This window comes from Callorhinus ursinus, unplaced genomic scaffold (assembly GCF_003265705.2).
Source record: "Callorhinus ursinus isolate GAN/ISIS: 27379988/994484 unplaced genomic scaffold, GSC_fseal_2.0 scaffold3, whole genome shotgun sequence".
Classification (NCBI taxonomy): domain Eukaryota; kingdom Metazoa; phylum Chordata; class Mammalia; order Carnivora; family Otariidae; genus Callorhinus; species Callorhinus ursinus.
Genome location: NW_027397065.1, coordinates 39,828,586 through 39,853,001, shown reverse-complemented (window position 1 = coordinate 39,853,001; position 24,416 = coordinate 39,828,586). Strand labels below are relative to the sequence as shown.

At 38.3% G+C, this 24,416-nt stretch overlaps 1 protein-coding gene across 1 annotated transcript; it reads left to right on the top strand.

Moving 5' to 3' along the window:
* The first annotated feature begins 16,099 nt into the window (after window positions 1–16,099).
* CCNG1 (cyclin G1) lies at window positions 16,100–23,079 on the top strand. Its single transcript, XM_025867085.2, has 7 exons — window positions 16,100–16,328; window positions 17,468–17,731; window positions 19,308–19,561; window positions 20,180–20,258; window positions 20,338–20,436; window positions 20,837–21,031; window positions 21,830–23,079. The coding sequence occupies exons 2-6, from the start codon at window positions 17,468–17,470 to the stop codon at window positions 21,026–21,028; spliced, it is 888 nt and encodes a 295-aa protein (XP_025722870.1). The 5' UTR covers window positions 16,100–16,328; the 3' UTR covers window positions 21,029–21,031; window positions 21,830–23,079.
* Window positions 23,080–24,416: the final 1,337 nt, after the last annotated feature.

The following is a 24,416-nucleotide window of genomic DNA, read 5'->3' as shown; positions in this document are numbered from 1 at the left end:
TCTATATTCAGAAAACTATAAAATACTCACGAAAGAAATTGAGGAAGTCACAAAGAAATGGAAAAACATTCCATGCTCATGGATTGGAAGAACAAACATTGTGAAGATGTCAGTGCTACCTAGAGCAATCTACACATTCAATGCAATCCCTATCAAAATACCATTAACTTTTTTCAAAGAAATGGAACAAATAATCCTAAAATTTGTATGGAACCAGAAAAGACCCCGAATAGCCAGAGGAATGTTGAAAAAGAAAAGCAAAGCTGGCGGCATCACAATTCCGGACTTCAAGCTCTATTACAAAGCTGTCATCATCAAGACAGTGTGGTACTGGCACAAAAACAGACACAAAGATCAATGGAACAGAATAGAGAGCCCAGAAATGGACCCTCAACTCTATGGTCAACTCATCTTTGACAAAGCAGGAAAGAATGTCCAATGGAAAAAAGACAGTCTCTTCAACAAATGGTGTTGGGAAAATTGGACAGCCACATGCAGAAGAATGAAACTGGACCATTTCCTTACACCACACACAAAAATAGACTCCAAATGGATGAAAGACCTAAATGTGAGACAGGAGTCCATCAAAATCCTAAAGGAGAACACAGGTAGCAACCTCTTTGACCTCAGCTGCAGCAACTTCTTCCTAGAAACATGGCCAAAGGCAAGGGAAGCAAGGGCAAAAATGAACTATCGGGACTTCATCAAGATAAAAAGCTTTTCCACAGCAAAGGAAATAGTCAACAAAACCAAAAGACAACCGACAGAATGGGAGAAGATATTCACAAATGACATATCGGATAAAAGGCTAGTATCCAAAATCTATAAAGAACTTATTAAACTCAACACCCAAAGAACAAATGATCCAATCAAGGAATGGGCAGAAGACATGAACAGACATTTTTCCAAAGAAGACATCCCAATGACCAACAGACACATAAAAAGTGCTCAACATCGCTCGACATCAGGGAAATCCAAATCAAAACCTCAATGAGATACCACCTCACACCAGTCAGAATGGGTAAAATTAACAATTAACAGATGTTGGCGGGGATGCGGAGAAAGGGGAACCCTCCTACACTGTTGGTGGGAATGCAAGCTGGTGCAGCCACTCTGGAAAACAGTATGGAGGTTCCTCAAAAAGTTGAAAATAGAGCTACTGTATGACCCAGCAGTTGCACTACTGGATATTTACCCCAAATATAGAAATGTAGAGATCCAAAAGGGTACGTGCACCCCAATGTTTATAGCAGCAATGTCCACAATAGCCAAACTATGGAAAGAGCCAAGATGTCCATCGACAGATGAATGGATAAAGAAGAAGTGGTATATATACACAATGGAATATTATGCAGCCATCAAAAGGAATAAGATCTTGCCATTTGCAACGACGTGGATGGAACTGGAGGGTATTATGCTGAGCAAAATAAGTCAATCAGAGAAAGACATGTATCATATGACCTCACTGATATGAGGAATTCTTAATCTCAGGAAACAAAATGAGGGTTGCTGGAGTGGTGGGGGGTGGGAGGGATGGGGTGCCTGGGTGATAGACATTGGGGAGGTTATGTGCTATGGTGAGCACTGTGAATTGTGTAAGACTGTTGAATCACAGACCTGTACCTCTGAAACAATACATTATATGTTAAAAAGAGAAAAGAAAAAAGATGGCAGGAAGGGAAGAATGAAGGTGGGGGTAGTAAGAGAGGGAGACGAACCATGAGAGACTATGGACTCTGAGAAACAAACTGAGGGTTCTAGAGGGGAGAGGGGTGGGGGGATGGGTTAGCCTGGTGATGGGTATTAAAGAGGGCATATACTGCATGGAGCACTGGGTGTTATATGCAAACAATGAATCATGGAACACTACATCGAAAACTAATGATGTATGGTGATTAACATAACATAATAAAAAAATAATGAATAAATAAATAAATAAATAAATAAATAAATAAATAAATAAAATGAAGTCACTTATGTCAGGAAAAAAGGAGATCATCAAGATAGGTGCATAAAGAACAAAATTTAACCTCGCCTAGCAGGAATTTACAACTCTCCTCAGAGATTAGCAGAGGATGTCAACCAGTCCTCAAACACCAAGTCTGTTCACACCATCTCTGGACATCCTTGTTGCTCTGACTCAGGTACCCTGATCCAAATAAGAAGGCCACTAGGCAACCAATCAGATAAAAAAGCCAAATAGCTTTTGTGTTTACCCTATAAAAATCCCTTTCTTCGTGAGCAACTTGGAACTCCCTGCTCTGTAGCCTTGAGCTTCCTGGCTTGCGGGTCAAAACTATTGCAATAAACTCATCTTTCTGCTTTGTTTTACTCAGTATGCAGAGTTTGGTTTGGCACAATAACCTGGTCCCTGGAGAGAGCAGAGACCATCGGGAGAGAGCATGTACTCCATTAGTCTTTGCCTGCCCCATACTAGTCTACATCATCTAGATTCAACTTGCTCTTACCCCTTTTCCAATTATGCTGTTTAAACTTATTTCTACTTCTTTATCACTATAATGTCCCCCCCAAGTTCTAAATATCAAGGGGCCAACACACTAAAGTTTCATAGCAATAGTCTGCATCATCTTTGCAGTGAAAAAGATCAAGTTTATTTTAGTCCAACAAGCCTTGAAAACATCCTAGTTTCATGTTAATTTATATCAGGCCATGGTGAGAGACAGAGACAACATTTCAAACATACATAGTACATGTGACACCTAATTCACCAATTCAAGTGTGTAAGAAATTGCACATTTACTTCCCTTTAACCCAATTCTGTCATTATTTCCCTCTCCAGAGTTACGTGGGAATCTGGGGAGCTTACCAGCCCCTGAAAAATCAACAAAAGTCCATCTAATCTCCATTGTGATTGCTGCCAGTATCTTCACTGTCTGCTTTTCAGGGCCCCTTGAAGTGGGCAGTTCCACCGTTGCCTTGTGAATGGGGCACAAGGGAGTTTGCCTAGCTAAGTAGCCCCAGAATTCAGCTTCCTGGGCACACAGATAACAGTTCCTTCTGAGATTTTGCCATTCTCTACGTGGGCACTAGGGTTGCAACCAAGATTCAAGATTATATCACATCATATTGTTCTTGTACCTTGGCCTCTTACCACTCTAGGAGAGGGGCAAGTGCTTTCCTAATCATTTAGCTGGAAGTCTCTCTCATGCAGTCTGATGTCTGACTTTGCTAGATCTCTGTACTGCACTAGAATGAATGGACAAAACGTACCCACCTGCCTGCTGCTTCTGTCTCTATGAATTTTCTCCAATGAACACTGCTATCTCAGATCTGATGTGTGTGCTCTCTGGTTATCTGCCTTTACTTGCACATCACACACCCTATGCCAGAAAAAGAAAAAAATGAATCTCTAGATTCATTCTTTTTTTTAATTTTTTTTTAGAAAGAGAAAAAGAGCAGGGGTGTGGTGGGGGATGGAGGGAGAGGGAGAGAGAGACTCTGACCTGAGAGAGAGAAATGACCCTGAGATCATGACCGGAGCTGAAATTAAGTCGGACATTTAATGGACTGAACCACCCAGGCACCCCTAAACTTTTTTTTTTAATTCTGCAAACAGAATATTAGAGGATCCCTTCGTCAAGAAAATGAATGCCCACTAAAAAGCTCTATAAATAATACTTTTTGAAAAAGATTTGTGGATATCTCCCTATTTGTCTTATCACTAACAGCAGAGGTCATTATGCCGAATTACCTTGGTATAATTGACATTTTGGACCATATGATTCTTTGTTGTGGGGTCTGTCCTGTGCATTATAGGATGTTTGCCAGCATCCCTGGACTCTACCACTCAAAGACATAGCTCTTCCCTAGTGGTGACAATCAAACATGTCTCCAGACATTTGTCCCCTGGGGGGTAAAATCACCTTCGTATGCATGAGTCCATTTAGAAATAAGAAGGTAAATACAAGAAGCAGCAGCTACAATGTTAAGTGCTTCATTTCTAATGAACATAAGTAAGGGATGAGAAGTGGAGAATAGGGGATTTGAGTCATAGCGGTAGATATGGAATTAGCTGTTCCTATTAGTGCTAAGACAAAAGGGGTTAACTGCCAAATGTATAAGACAAATAATGTAAAAACTTAGTAAAAATGTTTTTCTTTGGGAACTGGGGAGTTCTTCATTGAAGAAGCTGTGTTTGAAAACTATCTTCAAGGGCTGTAATGATTGAGAAGAGTGGATAAAAGAGGGGGAAGACATTTCAGACAGAGGAAACTATGTTTAGGTGAGATTAAACATGCAAGTCAGGGAAAACCCCAGAGCACAAAGGACTGCAGAGTGCAGTATCACCCAACAGTGACCTGCTAGTCATGGTAGACCCTAGCGTTCTAGGAATCTGCTGTAACTCTAAAATATTTGAGAGGAGGATGTCAACCCAGTATTTGGGAATTGGAAGTGCCTACAGGGTTCTAGTTTTAGAGAGAGAATTAATGTGTTAATGTCCAGGTTTCAGAAAACTACCAAGATTTAGGATGTCCTCATTATCTCTGAGGATAATTAATAACAGGAAAATTAAATCTATTGAAAAAGGGGCTATCAGTTCATATTAAATAATGAGAAAAAATTTTATAGGGACATTTATAATGAGAAGAGAAACCAAAGGTTATAAAATAACTTTTTGTTATATTTAAAAGTTAGTTTATAATTACAAGTATGTCCTATTACAACAAACAAAAAATGGATTAAGGGTTGATTTTGTTTTTGTTTTGGTATGATTCTTTTGATAAAGTTGATTAGAGTCATAAGTCAGTATTTCCTTCACATTCAATTTTCAGATTTTTGCAAAATATTCTAGAGCTTCATCAGTTTTCCCAAGGGCCTCTCCTTATCCTTTGATATTCAAATCATTCCCTTCTGAATTATCTATCCTGCCATCATCCTTTTTACAAGGTTTGCAACTTTATTTTGTAATCCATTTGTGTCCTAGTTACATCATAGATTCTGCCTGACAAAGACATTGACCTGATGGGTGGGCTAGACACAAGTGCTAATGTAGGAAAGAATCTCTGAGATCAGACTAATTTTGTAAGTGTTTGGTTCATTAGTGAGTATGTTCATCTTATGTCTACTATTGTAACTATGGGGCAACTTGTGTCAGCATTTATGTAACAAGAACTCCCAGTACCTACCACAATAGTCTTGAGCTTACATGTAAAATAAAGGCTCTGTTGTCCAGGAAAATGACAAAGGAGACTTAGTCAAACTTTCTGGTTAACTGATAGTACTAGGGTTTACTTAACCTTTAACCTAAAACTCATGGGAGTAAACAGGGAGACAACACCTTACTGCAACAGCCCGCTACTAAAAGAACAAAGCAACAGACTCCTTCTCCAATCAGAATAACAAACTGTCACAACCCAATATTCACTTAATGCCCTGTTCCAGTGACTGTCAGCATTTGGTACCAATAATTAGACTAGAGTTTGCAAAAATATCAAATGTATCCATTCGTAAAACTTTGTGATTGGCAAAGTGACAAACAATACAATTTGGGGGTAGTTTTTTTCTTTTTCTCCCAGTTATGAGTAACTTTCTCAACAGGCACATACTAACCGTGGAAATCACAAGACCTAGTTACCAAATGCAAATCACTTAGACTTTTAGTTCAAAAACAGCATGAATAAGGCACTACTGATATTCTCAGCACTAACTGCATCAAAATCACTCTTTCTCCATAGAATGTTAGATGACCTTCAAATCCATGTCCTTTTCTGACTTTCCTTGACATAATACTCTTTTCAGCATTCATCTTTCAAACGGTCTAATCTTTACAATTTTATAATTAGGTGGTTTCAGAGTTTAAAAAAAGAATCCAAACTGATAACATCCTGACCATTCTGGATGACAATATTTCAATACAAGTTTAAGCAGCAACGATAAGGAAACTTATTAGGACATTCCCTTAAATCCTGGGATTAGTGAGTTTTCAAAAATAAATTCTACTTTGCAAGACTTTGCATGGACAGCTTGACTCACTTAATCCTTGGAAAATTTGCTCATTGTTCCCTTTTAGAACTGGCCCGTGCATTGTAGAATGTGTGGTTGCCTGGTGTTACTGAAAGGGATGGCTGACTGTCTCTGCCAGCATTGTGTTTTATTGCCCAAAATGCCCACTTTGGCAATCATTTCTTTAGACTTTGATATTGCCTTTTCAAAATTTGTATATTGCTGTTGGTAGGTATGAAGATTATACTTCCAAAAATAGCCACAGCAATATTTTTTGGTCTTCAGTGATCTTCCAGAACCTTGCAGCTGTCTATCAGGAAGTGGAGCCTATTTTCCCTGCCCCTGAACTGGACTAGGCTACTTGGCCAATAGAGAACAACAGAAGGAATGTGGCATGACTTCTGAAACTAGTTCTTATGGACCAAATGGTTTCTGCCTGCTCACTTTCTCTATCTCTCTTTCTCTGTCTGCCTACGTGCTTGCCCTTGGAACCCAGCCACCATGCTGTAAGAAAGCCCAGCAGCCACATGGAAAGGTCACATGCAAGTGTTCTGGCCAGAGCCAAAGCTGAAGTCCCAGACAGCATTAAGGCCACACAGGTGAGTGAGTGACTGAGTGAGTGAGTGAGTGAGTGAGTGAGTGACCCTTCGGAGAATTCCAGCTACCAGTCTTCAAGCTACTCTAATCTACTCTGAGTATGGATTTGTAGTAAGTAAATGGCATCACAGTTTTAAGTCACTTGGCTTTGAGGTAGTTGTTGTTGTTGTTTTTGTTTAATGTAGCCAAACATAACCAACAGGAATAACACATTAATATTGGTACAAGTTAATTTTTCAGATTAGCTAGCCACTATAAGGACCATGATATATTACAACATGAAAAGAAAAAGGAAGAAGAGAGATAATGTATCTAAAGCAAAACTTTTTCTGCTTATGTTGGGAAGCTAAACTTTAAAACTCTTAAAAGAAAACACAGGGGGAAAGACTTTGTAACATTGGATTTGGCAATGATTTCTTGGATATGACACCAAAAGCATAGGCAACAAAAGAAAAGAAAATAGAAAATTGGATTGATCAAAATGAAAAAATTTTATGCATCAAAGGACACTATGAACAGAGTGAAAATGCAACCTATGGAAGGGGAGAAAATGTGTCAGCCATATATATGATAAGGAGTTAATATCCAAAATATATAAAGAATACCTACAACTCAACAACAACCTGCTTAAAAAATGGGCATAGGATTTGAATAGATATTTTTTCCAAAGAACATACACAAATGGACAACAAGAATGTGAAAATACACATCTCCACTCAGAACACAACATTCTGAAAAGAATGGATGGTGGCAATGGTTGCACAACAATGTGAATATACTTGATGCCACTGAACTATACACTTAAAAATGGTTGCAATGGTAAATTTTACCTAATAAATATTTTCCGCAATAAAAAAAATGGGCAAAAGATTTTCCAAATAAGATATTAAAATGACCAATAAGGACATGAAAAGATGCTTGACATTATTAGTCATTACTCAAATGCAAAACAAAACCATGAGATAACACATCATAGGCACTAGGATGGTAATCATCAAAACAACAGATAATTACAAGTGTTGACAAGATGAGGAGCAATTGGAACCCTCATAACATTGTTGGTGGGAAGGTACATGGAGCAGCTACTTTGGAAAACAGCTTGGCAATTACTCAAAATGTTAAATATAGAGCTGCCATATGACTTATCAATTCCACTGCTAAGTAAATACCCCACAGAAATAAAAATATATATCCACACAAGAACATGTGCATGAACATAGCATTATTCATAACAACCAAAAAGTAGAAACAGCCCCATTATGGAGTGAACATGCCCCCCAAATTCATATGTTGAAGCCCTAAACCCCAATGTGATGGGATTTGGAGGTTGGGGGGGTGGTATGTGGGAGATAATTAGATTTGGATGAGGGTGGAACCCACTTGATGGGATTAGAGAGCTCTCCTTTCCATCCCCCCAACCCGTGGGACCCCCTTCCCCCCTGCTATGTGAAGATAGAGCCAAAAGGTGGCTATAGGCACACAGAAAGAGGGCTCTCACCAGGAACCAAATCTGCCCAGCACCTTAATCTTGGATTCCCCAGTCTCTGGAACTGTGCAGAGGACAGACTTTGTTCCACAGTGGATGTGTCATTTGTTTTGATACTCATAAGATGTCCCTATTAATTCCACTGTTTAAAAAAAAGTGAAATTCTGAAACAGCAATAATTAATTCATAGCCCAAAAGGGGTTCTTAACATCACATCCATTGCTAGCAATTTCCTAATAGGTTCTTACCCTTTTTTAAGCACTTTTTGTTAAAGGGTTTGTGAGTTAGAGAGTATTACAATAAGCTAGCCCTTAATTTCTCAAGCTAACCCAAAAGCTATTGTGAAATGACCATCTAAAAATTAAAAATAGTGATGTCTAAGACAGTGAGTTCAGTTGAACAGACCAAAGTATAATTGAACAATGAAATTCTGAACTTGGATTTCAGGTGTGGATAAAACACCATTCTTTTGTCCATGAACTTCAAATAATTTCATAAGTACCTGCCATCAAGAAAGCATTTCTGGAGGGTCACCTGGGTGGCTCAGTCAGTTAAGCATCCGACTCTTGATCTCAGCTCAGGTCTTGATCTCAGGGTCATGAGTTCAAGCCCCATGTGGGGCTCATGCCCACCAAGGAGCCTACTTAAAAAAAAAAAAAAAAAGGAAAGGAAAGAAAGCATTTCTGGAGATATAATTCAGCAGGGAATGTAAGATGTGCGATGGGGGAAATAGAAGAATGAAAAGTTAACCACAAGCCAGGTGACCCTGAAAAATCTCTGACCTCACTGCCCCCTCCAAGAAAATATGGATCACAACCCATTCTGAACCAAACTGTGTCCCCCTTAAAATTCATATGTTGAAGCCCTAATCCCACTGTCACTATATTTAGAAATAGGGCCCTTAAAGAGAGAAAGTTAAATGAGGTCCTAAGGATATGGGCCCTAAACTAATATGATTGTTGTCATTGTAAGAAAAGGACGAGGGGTGCCTATCTGGCTCAGACGGTAGAGCATGTGACTCTTGATCTCAGTGTTGTGAGTTCAAGCCACACACTGGGTGTGGGGCCTATTTAATTAAAAGAAGAAGAAGAAGAGGAGGAAGAGAAACCAGCAGGATGGGACCACACAGAAAAGTCCATGCGAGGACACAGCAAGGTGGCCATCCGTAGACCAAGGAGAGGGCTTAGGAGAGTCCAAACCTGCTAACACCTTCATCTTGGATTTTAGTCTCCAGAATATGAGAAAATAAGTTTCTGCCATTCAAGCTATTCAGTCTGTGATATTTTATTATGGCAACCTAGAAAACCAAAACAATTTTTTGTCCTGAAAATCTGGCAAGGATTCTAGGAAGTTTGGATTAGAAAATACATGCGAAATTCCTTTGTCAACGATGAAGTGTACTAAAAACAGAGGATGCCATTACCCCCTTTTTTTTTTTAAGATTTTTTGTTTATTTACTTGAAAGAGAGAGAAATAACAAGAGAGAGAGAACGAGAAGGGAGGAGAGGGAGAAGCAAGGTTCCCTGCTGAGCAGGGAGCCCGATGCAGGGCTTGATCCCAGGACCCTGGGATTATGACCTGATCTAAAGGCAAACGCTTAACTGACTGAGCCACCCAGGTGCCCCTGCCATTACCTCTTGATTGGAATCATCACACACTTTCATATTAAGGGAATGTTCACTTAAGGAAAATGTTTAACAGAAGGAAGTCTAAAGAAAAACCTAACATATTGGTTTATGTTTATTCGATTTATATGAAGCCAAATCCTCCCAGTTTTTGAGCTCTTTTATCTGGCATATTAGGAGATAAATTCCTAGTTCACAGTTAAAAAAATTGGAAGACTAATTTATTATTGTAAGTAATGAAGGGCAAAGTCTTGATAACATTGCTCAGTTTAAATATACTTAGTCACTGATGTCAGCAGTGCTTTGGGTAATAATTTCTCTCTCAGATTACTTATATTGACAGATAATAATATCCAACACTTATGGAATTCTTACATGTTCTCTTTCCATGTATTAGTTCAATTAATCCTCACAATTTTTGACACGCTATTAAAAAAGTACTGAGGCTGTGAACTAGTAAGGAGGGAAACTGAGACCCAGACTGTAGTCTGACCCTTGGTGTCTCAAACCACAGTTTTTAATTATTGGAAGTTCTTCTACAAGGCAAGGATTGGCAGGAAATGTCTTTTTTTTTTTTTTTCAGAGTTACTCATTTATTTTAGAGATGAGGGGAGGGGCAGAGGGAAAGAGATCTCAAGCAGACTCTGCACGGAGCGCAGAGCCTGACACAGGGCTCAATCTCATGACCCTGAGATCATGACCTGAGCCGAAATCAAGAATCGGATGCTCAACTGACTGAGCCACCCAGGTGCCCTGGCAGGAAATGTGTTATAGAAAGTTTTGTATCAATGTTATTTGGCAGTATTATTTACCACAGCCAAGTATTTTCACGCTCAGATACACTGTATTTATGGTTACATGATGTAAATATATGCATATTTCCATTAAAAATAGAAACACCCATAATATGTCTGAAGTTGTTATTCTATTTGAGCTAGATCTATGCATGGGTGGCTTCCAACAAAAAGCTAGATATTTTAGAAGGCATAAGCAAATTGAAGCCTTGTTCTATCATATTTTAACTACACATGGGCACATAAAATGCATGTTTTTATTTATTACTCTTACTTCAACACTGGTATAAAGCTCCTAAACTTGACAAGCCAAAATATTTTAAATCAAGAAGAGAGTCCTGTAAATAATTTCAAAGTGGAAATTATGAACATAAAATAGCTATAGAAAACAAACATGCATAAATCATTTAGTGATGTTTCTTCACATCTAGTTAGAGAATTTCAAGCATGCTAAGTACATAGAATCTCTGCTCCTTTGTGTTGTTTGCTTCCATTGTAATCTGTGAGTATTTGACTAGAAGCTTCTATAACAATACAGCTGACCAAATGTAAATTGACTAGTGTCATAGGAGGTTTCAGATTGTTCCAGTAGTCAGATGCTTCTTTTTCACTACTGGCTCTTTCCTGTCATTATTTAAACATGTGCAGATCTAGCTCATCTTTGAAAAGCAAAATATCTCTCTCAATATCATATGCACCCTGTGACCACTGCCTCCACCCCTCACAATCAAGCTCCCTGCAAGAGTGTTTTATATATCCATTGATTTCATTTTCTCTCTTTCTTGTTCATACATCATTTTATCCTCCTTACAGCATCAAGTAGTGGTGCTCCCTCTGTCCTTGAAAAACTTTCTCTTGATTCGTATAACACATCCTCCTGTATCTCTTGTCTCTAACTGATTTACTTCCACAACTCAAATCATCCCCCTATGTTCTGATGAGTCCCAAAGCAATCTGCAGCACCAAAAGTTTCTCTGGGTGCTTTTTGGACATCACCACCTGAAAGTCCCTCAGGCATCACTAGCTCAAAGACTTCCCCCACAAACCTGGTCTTTTTCCTGTATTCCATGATCTGAGCATATAAACAGAACCTCCATTCAACCTACTGCTTAAACCAGAAATCTGAACATCATTACTGACTCTTCCTTCTTCCTGATCCCCTAACCAGTCAAATCTCATCAGTCTCTACAACCCATCAGCTGTACCCCAAAAGGTCCCTTGAATCCATCTCCTTCTTTCCATTCCCACTCTTACTCCCTCGGTTCAATCTCATCACTTCTGTCCTAGGTTAAGGCAATGGTCTCTCAACTACTCTTCCCAACTCCACTGTTGGCCCCCTCTTCACAGTCTTCATGCCGATGCTCAGTAGTCATTCTAAATTACAATCCAATTGTGGCAATCCTTTAAATTCCATGGTTAGTTTTATAAAAACTGTAGAATAAAGTCCAAAATTCCAAGAATACATGGCCCTTTAGGATGAACAACTGCCTCTCTCCCCATCTCATTGTTAGACACCACCCCCCCAACACCCTCCACGCTTTAGCCAGAGTAATCTATATTCCATTTATAGAAATCAATTCACTCTCTCTTTCCTCTGTGCCTTTCCACATACTATTACTTTTGTCTGGAATGTCCTTTGCACCAGCCTCTTCAGTTGGCTAAATCTTTCAAAACTCAGATCAGGAGTTAGAGTGAAGAGGATAAAGAAACAAGGAACATGGTGACATAAAGCAAGGAAGACCCTGACCAATTTAAGGCTAACGTAGAGAACAAAAGTTCTGACCTATGACATAACCTTATTCTAGTACAGTGCAACAGAAAAAAAAGCAAGGTTAGAAATTGCAATAATTCTTCATTTTCCAAATCTCAACTCTGACAAAACCTTTTGTGTAGAGGTGTACATGTGTACGCATGCGCTTTTGGGAAGAAAGTGTAGCAGCCTAGGGAGAAACCTGAATAAGGGTGGGAACTGTTGTCCATCCCCATTCCCACCCTCTCCTACCAAAGCAGCAGACCACACAGAAACCCCCCACCCCGCCCAGTGTGGCCTTTAGACTAAAGACATGCACCTGGATGATAATGACCCAGCCTATCCTTCCAACCCCTATTATCACAGAAAATAATAACCAACACATCCTGTGGCCCAAAGTTATAATATTTTTAATCTGGGACTACAAAATACAAAATATTTTTAGTCTGGCACTTCCGATGTCCTCAATAAATATTTGTTGAATGGTCAAACAAAGTAAATAGGCAACATTGTCAAAATGTTGATAGCTATTGAAGCTGGGTAAGGAGTTTGAAATGTTCCAAAATAAAAACTTTTTTTAAATGCAGTATAATCCAAATTCAAATTATGTTTAAAGTATATTTAGTTAACAGTAAATAGTAGCTACCAAGCAGGAAATATACAGAATATCCCTCAGTTCTGAATAATATATAACAATAACATCAGAGTTCTTAGAAAACTAAGTAAGATCATTCTGGGTTTAAGTTCAGCACACACTCTGCCACGTGGGAAGTATGTAACAAATCAAACTCTTTTTATTATTGGCTGATCTTGGCTTTGAGCTCCGCACTCAACAGAGTCTATGTCGATTGGACTAAATGCTAGCAGATCTTCCCCTGATGTCTCCCAGTGCCTTTATGTGGCAGTGGTTATGTGACAAAGTATAGTTTTGCATTGAATGTAGTGAAACCTCAGTTAGTTGGAAAGGGTTACCTTATCTAAGGTAGTAGTTAGAATCTCTGAATTTGCAGATATACCTGACATTACTCATCTATTTTCTACATATCCTTCTCCCTGCCTCCCCCCCCAACCCAGACTATACACAATTTCTCTGATACCCCAGAGGCTAATAAAGAGTCAAAAAAGCCACTGCCAAGCAAGCTCTCTTCATATGAACAAGACTGAGAAGAGGTTCTAGCGAACCGTTGGAGAGGTGGAAGGGGTTGTAATAACTAGTTCCAGGAAGGATCAGAGAGCAGAGTGGAAGGTACTCAGCTGAAATCCTTTTGATCCTTGATTCTTAGTCCCTCATCACAATTGGAAAAATCAACATACAAAAGTTCTGGACATTTGTCAGGGAGCATAAACAGAGGGTGAGGTGCAAAACCTCCTCCAATCTCCAGATAGAGACAGAACGAATTAGGAATTTCCCTGTGAGTCAGGGCAGCATTTGACACAGGACCACCATTATACCTGCTTCTTATAATTTTTGTTGCTCAAAGGCACTTCTACAGTCTACAATGTAGAGAATATGAGTAAGTCTTCCTCTGACTGACTGGGATTCTTGCCCAGCTTCAAGGCCATTATTCTGAGCTTTGGTTCTTGCTGCACTTAACTGTTGACAGAGAAGAAAGTATGAAGATGGCAGCTGCATATATCATTAAGCCTCAAAAATACCTGAGAAGCCAGTCATTTGAAATATTACTGAAACTCATTACTAAATCTATACATCTTTACAAATAATTTCATAGCCAATGAATGGCTCATTTTCTTTCTTCTACCAGAGTACATCGTTGAGTCTTACATTTGCACATTTTTCTAATTAGGTCTTTTCAGTTATTTAAATGATAGTCTCTATTCTAATTTTACGGAATAAAAATGACAGTGGGGGTGAGGGGAAGGAGAAGAGGTAAGGAATGTCCATTTGACTTGATTTATATTTAATCAATGTTTCTTTAGAGCTATTGAAACAATTACTTTCATGTAGGGAATTTCAGATTTTAAAAAATAATAACAAGATCCTAATGTGAGAGAAACATTTTTATCATGTAAACACTAATATACTACCTAAAGCCTCGTGTGAAAATTTCAAGTATAAAAGATGTAGAAATTAATACAGGCAATTTAGATAATTTTATTAGTTTTAACTAAACAATTCTAATACTCTGATTCTAGGCTGAGAAGACTAAATCTGACAATTGAGAAAACCCAATCAAATGTATGTTTAAGCAAGACATTTCAAAAGAAATGTTAGTAATTTAATGATAAAGGCTACCATTTAGCAAGTATTTACTGTGTTCTGGGCATAGTGCCTACCTCTTTATGTACTTTGCTTTATTTCTCTCAATAACCCTATGAATAGGGTACTTTGACTTGCCAATTTTGAGAAAAGAATGGAAACCAATGTGATTTAATAACTTGCTAAAAGTCACATAGCTAGTTAATAACCTATGATTTGAAAATAAGTTTTATTCCAAAGTCTATGTGTTTATAGTGTTCATAAGACTACACGTTTTACGAGGACAGGGACTAATACATTTTGTTCTCCATGGCACATATTATGTGTTCAATAGATATTAGTAAATGAGTGTATATATATACATACATATGTAGGAATATATATATATATATATATTCCTAATTCTATAACTAAAAGTCAAAAGAGAAACATGTACATTTATAAACTCACACATTATTGTAGTGAGTACTTTTTAAATGTTTTAAACTGTCCACTTATACTCATTATGTTAGTTTGTTTTCAAGGACCAAGGCCCCTTCCCCATTTGAAAAGCTGAATTTTGTCAGCTAACCTGATTTTGTAGCTGAGGTATTATTTTGAGGTATTAACTTTTCTCCCAGTTTTCCCTCCCCTTTCCTCTCCACAACTCTGCCCCCATTTCGGGGCTTGGTTCTGTGACATTGCCTAAAGAAAATACACCTCAGAGAAAAGAGTAGAGATACCAGCAAATCTTTCAGATTTTCACTGTTCATAGCTCAGACAGCCACTAACCAGGAAGAGGTCATGATAACAGAGACATCCAAGTACAGTTCATGAGAACTGATAACTGACTCTGCTCACCAGTCCTCAGAGGGAGGGAGTCCAAGAAGGCTTCAGGCTAATTATTTTCCCACCAACATGGCATGGGCTCACTTCACACATGAGTCTGTGGACTTAGATTCATAGTTACTACAAATATTTTCCCATGTACTTTCCTCTTAAGAGTCAACCACACACCTTCCATTTTAAGCCATTAAAAAACTACCAACGTTCTCTTTCAATTTGCTCAAAAATAAAATTCAGAAAGTTGGTAAAGACCAAGAATTTACCTAGCCCAACTCCATTCTTGGTACATTATACCAAAAGTAAAATAACGCAAGAATCAATAGATTTCCAAAGCTCACAAGGAGAAACCGATGGAATTTAATACACCGCCGCATAGAAAAATTCATCATCTCTCCATGTGTAATGAAAAATGAAGGCTTTACTTTGTAACTAGCCACTGTATTTTTATAAAGAGAGGCCGAACAACTCTACTAAACCGCAGGGAAGAAAAACTCCCAGTACATTCTGGAATGACATTCTGGACAATCCGGCTGCCAGAAGAGACCTTAGCCAGGACAGGGTGCGTGCAGCATCTAGTTCGATCTTCTCTTCATTGAAGACACTTTAGGAAATTCTCCAATGAGAGACGCTTAGAGGTAAAGGGGCATGGTTTCAAGGGGCGGAGAATTTGTCTCCGGCATAATGGGAAGTGTGTGCTAATTGGCTGGACTTCCTCCCTCCCAGACCAGCCCTCTTTGGACCGCTGGAGCCATCCATCAAAAGAACTACACCAATCAGAGGCTATAATTCTCCCCTTCCCTTCCCACCAGGCGAAAGCCCCGCCCTCCAATATATTACTCAGCCGCTCAGGCGCGGCCCCTTCGGCTCCGAGCTGATCCTGCGGTGGGCAGTGTCGTCAGGGCGGCGCTGCAGAGACCTCCACCCAGGACGGCTCTCCCTCCCCGGGCCTCTCCCCTCTTACCCGCGAGTCCCCTCGCCTCGTGGGCCTGTCGGATCTGATATCGTGGGGTGAGGTGAGAGCAGGCCCGGGGAGGGTGGTTACCGCTGAAGAGCCGCAGTCGCGGTCAAGGTGAGCTGGGACTTCGGGGTTGACTTCGTGGTGCGGCTAGGGAGCAGGGTGGGGGGCGTGAGGTGAGGGATAGGTCCGGCCCGCGCTCTTTTCCTCGATTAACTCTCCCGTTGCTGGAAGCAACAAGTCCAGGCTAGTCCGAGCTTGGAGGGGCGGGGCCAGATCCGACCTCCTGAGAGTCTTACTGTCAGGTCGGCCAGCTCCCAGGGACCAGCCCAGGGCAAAAAGAGTTGGACCCACAAAGTTAGAGGTTCCTCATTTGCCCACCCCTTCCGTCGCGAAACTTTCAAGATCCCCTGCTTACCTGTCTTTCACTTGATGTGAGAGGTATCCTTGTATCTGGGGCTTAGCTTGTGGCCGGGACATAGTAGCTGTGGAATACTGACTCTTAAAATTAATGAAACTCCCAGGTTCATTTTACAACTTAGTCTCCTGCCCGCCCTCACTACGTGTTCCTGTAGCACCCTTTAAGTTTCCTTTCCTGACACCAATAAAAGTTAAGAATTATTGAGCGCCGTGTGTCAAGCACTGTGCAAAACTCTACGTGAATCATGTTACTTAATTTTAACAGCCATTCAGAGAGAGAAATATTGTTACCTTGTTTTACAGAGGTAGAAATAAATTCATTATTATTGTCCAACGTTTCTTAGGTACCTATGTGCTAAGCAGTATACCTAGGTGATCTCATTTTTCCACACAAGCCTCTGAGGTAGGTAGTAACCTCATACCCACTCTACAGATGAGGAAATAGGGATGAAGTAAAATTAACTAACATTAACAGTTCATACTGTTAATATATGGCAGAATTACATACTACCATCTAATTTCAAAGTTTTGGCACCCATCTTACAGCATCTATATTGTTATCTCTTGACAATGAATGACTTGAACCAAGTATTTCTTGAAGATTTGCCATTTTTTTTTTAAGGTATGGCTCCTGCCCTCTAGGAACTCACAATTTAGGATGTGACCAACTGGTGGGATGGGGGTGGGGGGGAGTGTAACAGATGGCACTTTGCAACGACTTAGATTCACTAGCGGCATTGGGGAAGGGAGACTTGTGTTATAAAGCACTTGTCATGATACAAGGTAGGAAGGGCTTTTCTTACACTCCTTTCTGGGCCTTGTTCTATATATAGATGATAGAGGTACTGACAACAACTGACTGTCAGAAACTGCTACACCAGCTGAATGCCCTGTTGGAACAGGAGTCGAGATGTCAGCCAAAGGTCTGTGGCTTGAGACTAATTGAATCTGCGCACGATAATGGCCTCAGAATGACTGCAAGGCTAAGGGACTTTGAAGTAAAAGATCTTCTTAGTCTAACTCAGTTCTTTGGCTTCAACACGGAGACATTTTCTCTTGCTGTGAATTTACTGGACAGATTCCTGTCCAAAATGAAGGTATGTTTAAAGCTACATTACACTGAGTATTTCTTAGTTTTGCTCAGTGTGTTTTGGAAATGGAATTGCTCTAGCTTTGGGATGGCATTCATGAACTTGACCTTTTTCATTTTCTTGAAGTAGCCAAAACATTGTGATAGTTCTGTGTACGAATGCTATCGTACACAGAACGATATGATGAATGCTTCCTTATAATCAAGAATAATGCATCATTAAATTTAACGTCTGACATTGAAAAATAGTCTAATAGCAAATAATTGCAGACTCTCCCAGTATGAGAGTTGGCTGTTGTTTTTAAATTGAAGGAAATGTGTTAGAGGTAGAATGCTAGATTGTAGTTAAGAATTAGAGGTTTGTTTTTTGGTGGGTTTTTTTTTTTCTTTTTTTTGGATGCTGTGAACCACTTGGTCAGTAGAGTATATTTCTTAATCTCCAGTCATATGTAAGGTTCTAATTGTTTTAGCCTTAGACCTATTCAGATCTTGCTTATGCTTGCCATTTTTAACATCAGTTGGCATACAGTTGAGAAGAGAATATCTTCTGAAGGAGAAGCGTTTACATAATTATTTCCCTATGCTGGATAAGCAGGACATCCATGTAGCTTTCAGAGCTTGCTTAACTGTTAAAAATACATCTGCCTTCTCTGTGCCAGTGGTCATTCATGGATGAGATGATGTGACAACTAGAATGGAACTCATCTTTTAGTCCTCAGTACCTAACACAACACGTCATATACAGAAGAAACTCCATATTTGTTGAACTGGATGGTTCAAGAAACTTGCTCGACAGATTAAACTATTCTTTAGACACCTTGTGCAAGCACTACCTTTGAATCTATAAAAGTTGCACAGATTAATAATATACATCTGTCCCTTAAGGATATTAGTCTTATATGAAAATAATATTTGTACCAGTAACAAACAATGCAAGGCATAATAAGAAAGATAATTAAACCAAGTATGTTGCTGAAGGGGTTCCAAGAAAAGGAGGGTACAAACACTGATAAAAGCTTAAAGTTTCATTTAACTTGGAACTTAGGATGGATAGAAGTTTGACCCTGTCACATTGTAGACATTCAGGAAACGATAAATAAGAGAATGGTAGTGGATAGAGCTTTACAGGCAGAGTAAAACAGCGTGTGCTAAAGTATTTAAAAATGATTTTATGTGTTAACTACAAAGAAAACAGCCTGGAAAAAAACAACATCCTAGAAAGAAATTTTATGTACCTTCCGTAAGGAGTTTTAGTCCTTCTATAAGCCTTTGACCAGTTAATTTATTTGGTACAACTAGAACTTAGTGCTTACAGTTCTATAATGATTTAAGAAGAAAAAAAAAGAATTTCTTATGAGCTGAAGTCAAACATTATACTGAAACTTAGTCCAGTTTCTCCAAAATTGGTTGCAAGTGGTTACATGGCCTTGACAGGCTACAGTTGAGGTATGATTAGATCTTGTTAAGTCCTCCACAGTTGAGAAATATACCTCAAAGATACATTTTCATAATGATGGATCTGATTATCCTTTATGTTTTTTTAATTGAAATAAGCTAAAAACATGGCTTATTGTCTTTTTTAGGTACAGCCCAAGCACCTGGGGTGTGTTGGGCTGAGCTGCTTCTATTTGGCTGTTAAATCAGTAGAAGAGGAAAGGAATGTCCCATTGGCAACTGACTTGATCCGAATAAGCCAGTATAGATTCACGGTTTCAGACTTGATGAGAATGGAAAAGATTGTATTGGAGAAGGTGTGTTGGAAAGTCAAAGCTACTACTGCCTTTCAGTTTCTGCAACTCTACTATTCACTCATTCAAGAAAACTTACCAATTGAAAGGTATGTAATCTTTGTTTTGACCAAAGGAGATTTGGAAATCAGAATGGTATTCTGGATGTTGCATAAAATCAGTATCTTGGGGTAATTCCAATCAAAATAAGTAAAATGAGAAAAAAAAAAGTAGAATGACAGCTGCAGCTTCTTGGATTTCACTTCAATGTCCAGCAGAAGTGAGACTTTCAGTTGTCAACAGCTTTTTGAAGTCTGTGAAGGCTAATTCTTGGGATTAAAGGACATTCCAACATTTTTTTATTACATTTTCCACTTATAGACTACTTAACTCATAGGACCTAGTAAGCAAGCATCTAACAGATTTATGGAAAAAGAACTTCAATAGCTGCGGAAATAGATTAAAATGAAAAGAAAAATAACTTGATGGTTGTGATATGATCCTTTTTTGGCGGGGGGGGGAGCAAATTATTTAAAATTCATGTATGATATCTTTAAGAAGTTAATGCCCCTGAAAGAAGGGGAATTCTTCAAATAATTTATTTTCTGTGATAAGTGTGCATAAACTTCATTTTAAAATGACTTTTGTGTCATTCTAAACATCTGTCTTTTGACTACATGTAAAATTATCTACATAAAATTAATCTCATTTTCATTTTCTTTTTAAAGGAGGAATAGCCTTAATTTTGAAAGACTAGAAGCTCAACTTAAGGCATGCCACTGCAGGATCATATTTTCTAAAGCAAAGGTAAATATTTTATAAAGATTAAACCTATTTATAGACCTATTTTCTATTCAACACTTACTTTAAAATTTATCTCTTTTAGCCTTCTGTGTTGGCATTATCTATCATTGCACTGGAGATCCAAGCACAGAAGTGTATAGAGTTAACAGAAAGAATAGAATGTCTTCAGACACATTCCAAGGTACGTCAAGGTCATAGCCTAAATGTTAACAGCTGTGAAAGAAAGTAAACCACTTGTACTATCTCCTGAAGTAAAATGAGTTGTCATGTGTCTGTTTGAAACTTGAGTAGCTAACTTATCCTCAAATTTATTTAACAAGGAAAGACACATGCTAGTAATAGGACTTTTGATTTTAGAGAGAGCGAGCAGGGATGGGGGGGTGGAGAGGAGAGGAGAGAGAGAATCTCAAGCCGACTCCCCACTGAGTGTGGAGCCTGGCACGGGGCTCAATTCCATGACCGTGAGATCATGACCTGAGCTGAAGTCAAGAGTCAGATCTTTAACCACCTGAGCCACCCAGGCCCCCCATGTAGGACTTTTATTTTTATTGACTAATAATTTTCTTTTACTTTATGTACAGATAAATGGCAGAGATTTGACCTTCTGGCAAGAACTTGTATCCAAGTGTTTAACTGAATACTCATCAAACAAGTGTTCCAAACCAAATGTTCAGAAGTTGAAATGGATTGTTTCTGGACGTACTGCACGGCAATTGAAGCATAGTTACTACAGAATAACCCACCTTCCAACAATTCCTGAAATGGTCCCTTAATTGGTAAATGTGGTTCATAGTTACTCTCCATATAAAGAAAATCTTCTAATGCTATAGTTTTATTCTATAATTCAAGAATTAAAATCTGAATTATTTTCAAAATAAATAAGATGGAGTAAGAATAGTAATGGGGAAAATGACTTCACTGATCTAGTCAGTTAGTATTTCGAGGGCATTTACTACCTTCAAGATACAATACCCTAAGAGTAAGGAATTATCCAACCTTTGATATATACATTAGCCATTTCATTAAATTATCAGCTTAGAAAATCATATCGTCCTTAATAACCTAAATTTTAAAAGAAACACTAAGACACTATTTTTCACACCATTTTGCTATATGTAGACTTTAAAGTTAACACAAGCCTGAGCAGGACAACAGAACCAAAATTTTGAACTGTAAATTAACTAATTTGAGACTGTTAGCTTATAAGCAAAATCAGTATGAACTTGGATGTTACACTTAAAGTAAGTTATGGCAGACTGTCTCCATACTGGGTATCTGCAAACTGCCAGGGTATCTCAACACTATTCTTGTATACCATTGCTATAGCAGTTGGAACGCTGGAAAAGTAGTTATATGCATAAAAAAATGAAGATCTCATCACTGATATAGGATATAGATTCTTGCCATCTGAATTTAAGAGTGGTGATTTAACTTTTTCCTACCCAAAACTAAATGTTAACACATCTACATGTGACAGGATTATAAATCTTCGATTACAAGTTCATTTTTAACAGTTAATAATATCTATGTTTGGCAGAATTCTAATAACTTGACTTTTTTGTTTGTTTAAATAGGATTGTTACAGCAACAAAAAGCTCTTCTCTGAAGCCATTCTCCACAATCCTGAGCTATGGATTCCATAATGTTATAATGGATTTAAGCTGTGAAGCCTCAGAACATCACAACTAGATTAGCATTGATGTTCTCAGATTTGGGAAAACTACCTAATTAACAAGCTGTAGTGGAATTCAGTTAAATTTGAATTCATCTGTGAGGCATACAAATCAAAGCTAAGAGCATAAATGTGAAATGTTAATAACAAGCCTGGGAAGGTAAACTGTGAATCTTCATTTCTAACACTGACCCAACCTTCTATATTGGGTCAGTATATTGTATTTAGGTGTTATTAAAAGTGGTTACCTAATTAAATTCTAAATTATGAGGTATACATCAAAACCAACATTTCACAAATGCACTTTTAAGGCATAACAAGGGTCACTATTCTAGGCAGTGAAAATGGTTTCTTGGTAACTATAGTGAAAGTAATAGATAATCCAGAGATTGGACTTTATTGATACTTGGGGATTACACTTAAATTTGAAGGCATTTTATAAAAGCAAAACTACACTCCTAGTCATTTTGGCATATTAAGTTATCTTTAATATTTTTTCTAAAAAACAGGTGATGTTTGTATCCATGATAAAATTTACACAATTATCTACTGTCTCCATCTAATCCCATCAAGAAAATTTGTTTTTATTGTGGTAGTAATTCAAAATAACTTCGCTCCAAAAACTTGCTGATTTAACACTCCAGAAGTTTTTACTAAGGGCTGTTTTTATAAAAACTGCTACTGCTTCTAATTTAGAATTCTTGAAGAGAATATACTTTCACTAATTGCCCCTCCTGTGCCAAAAGAAAGTCTAAAAAAGTAAGTAGGCATCTTCATAATTATAAAGTTGTTAAGGTAATATTCGAGATTTGCTATTAAGTCAAGGACTATAAGGAGATCTACGGCATTAAAAATGTTGTGAACTATTACTCAGTGCAGCAAGTAGCCTGAGTCCATCCATAATGGCTGTACCCAATTTTGACATCATGTTATAGGTAAATGTGCACTGGAAAATAAACCAAAGAACCACAATATATCTTATACTTTTGTGAACTGTGTTCTGTGGATAACTTCAGTTTTCCCAAAAGGCTGATATATTTCAATAATTTGACTACATCAGTGTTAATTCTGAGTTGGCAGAGGTAGCCTAACCAACTACCATTATGTTTTGGTACTAAGGGATATATCTTTCAATAAAGTTATTGAAATGCATTCCTTTGCTGGGTAGTTTCTCTTTGTTTCTGTTCTGATTTAACTGTGATACCAGAACCACAATAAAAAGCTATCTCCACTCAGTATATTTAAATTTAGCTGGAAGATGCACAATAGCAGAAACAAAATCTCTGTTAATAGTATAGCTATTACCTAATTGATGCTTTACTTTCTAATGGCTTTTCAGAAGACACAAGATTAGGACAAATATGTTTAACGTGCATTAAAAAGTTGTGTTGATGTAGTATTGGTAATTTGTCATTTAGATTCATCACTACTATGGATATTCTCAGTACAAATTCACCCTTATATTCTGCCCAACTGAAGTTCTGTGCAAACTGCCTTACCTTAAAAGGCATCCCAGCAAGGTGGTTGTTAATGACAAGTAATTATGTTAGTCTGCTTAGATCGGTAATTGGAACTGAAACATAGGATTTTGAAGTGTTCACGTTTAATTAAACTAAGAAGGCAAAGTGAACACTGCAGAGTTATTGAAACAAAAACTTACAAAGGAAAATTCCTTTTGCACTTGACTTAGATATATTTAATAATCCCTCTTTTCAGTGTAATTTTTAAAAAGGGCACCTGAACCTTATTTATTTCTAATTGTAAGGCATACTATCTAAAACAGACGGGTGCCTGGGTGGGCAGTCAGTTGAGCATCTGACTCGGTTTTGGCCCAGCTCGTGACCTCCGGGTTGTGGGATCAAGCCCCGCATCTGGCTCTGGGCTCAGCATGGAGTTGGCTCTCTCCCCCCCCCCCCGCCCCTCCTGCTCATGCCCTCTCTCTCTTTCTCAAATAAGTAAATCTTAAAAAACAACAACAAAACACATTTCTGGGGTGCCTAGCTGGCTCAGTCCAAAGAACATGCAACTCTTGATCTTGGGGGTCTTAAGTTCAAGCCCCATGTTGGGCATAGAGCTTACTTAAAAAAATAACATATTTCTCATCTAACATTTGTGATTAGCAATAATGATTTTTTACTGTCAGGTACTACTGTCATGTTTTATATGAATCCTCTCATCTAATCCTCCAAACGGAATCAGGATATCCAAATTTACAAATGAACTGGAGTCACACAGAAGGTGACTGATTAGCCCAAGGTCACATACCTGGTAATTGGAGTTAGAACTCAAATTCAGGCAAAGGCTTTGTTCTTAGCCACTCTGCACATTACCTCGCGAAAGGGAAAATTAAATGGACCTATGAAATTGAATAATTTTCAAACAAAACTATTCTGGCCACGTTCATTTCAGTGCTGCCATCATGATCAAAGAAGAATAACACCTTGGAATTTATTTTCCCTATCTTGTAATAGTAGATTTTTATAAAATGT

What these genes read in the sequence shown, in the direction of transcription:
- CCNG1 (XM_025867085.2), top strand. Translation starts at nt 17,468, where the DNA reads ATGATAGAGGTACTGACAACAACTGACTGTCAGAAACTGCTACACCAG. An exon ending in GATTCCTGTCCAAAATGAAG is followed by an intron (nt 17,732 to 19,307) that starts GTATGTTTAAAG and finishes TGTCTTTTTTAG; the next exon opens with GTACAGCCCAAGCACCTGGG. An exon ending in GAAAACTTACCAATTGAAAG is followed by an intron (nt 19,562 to 20,179) that starts GTATGTAATCTT and finishes TTCTTTTTAAAG; the next exon opens with GAGGAATAGCCTTAATTTTG.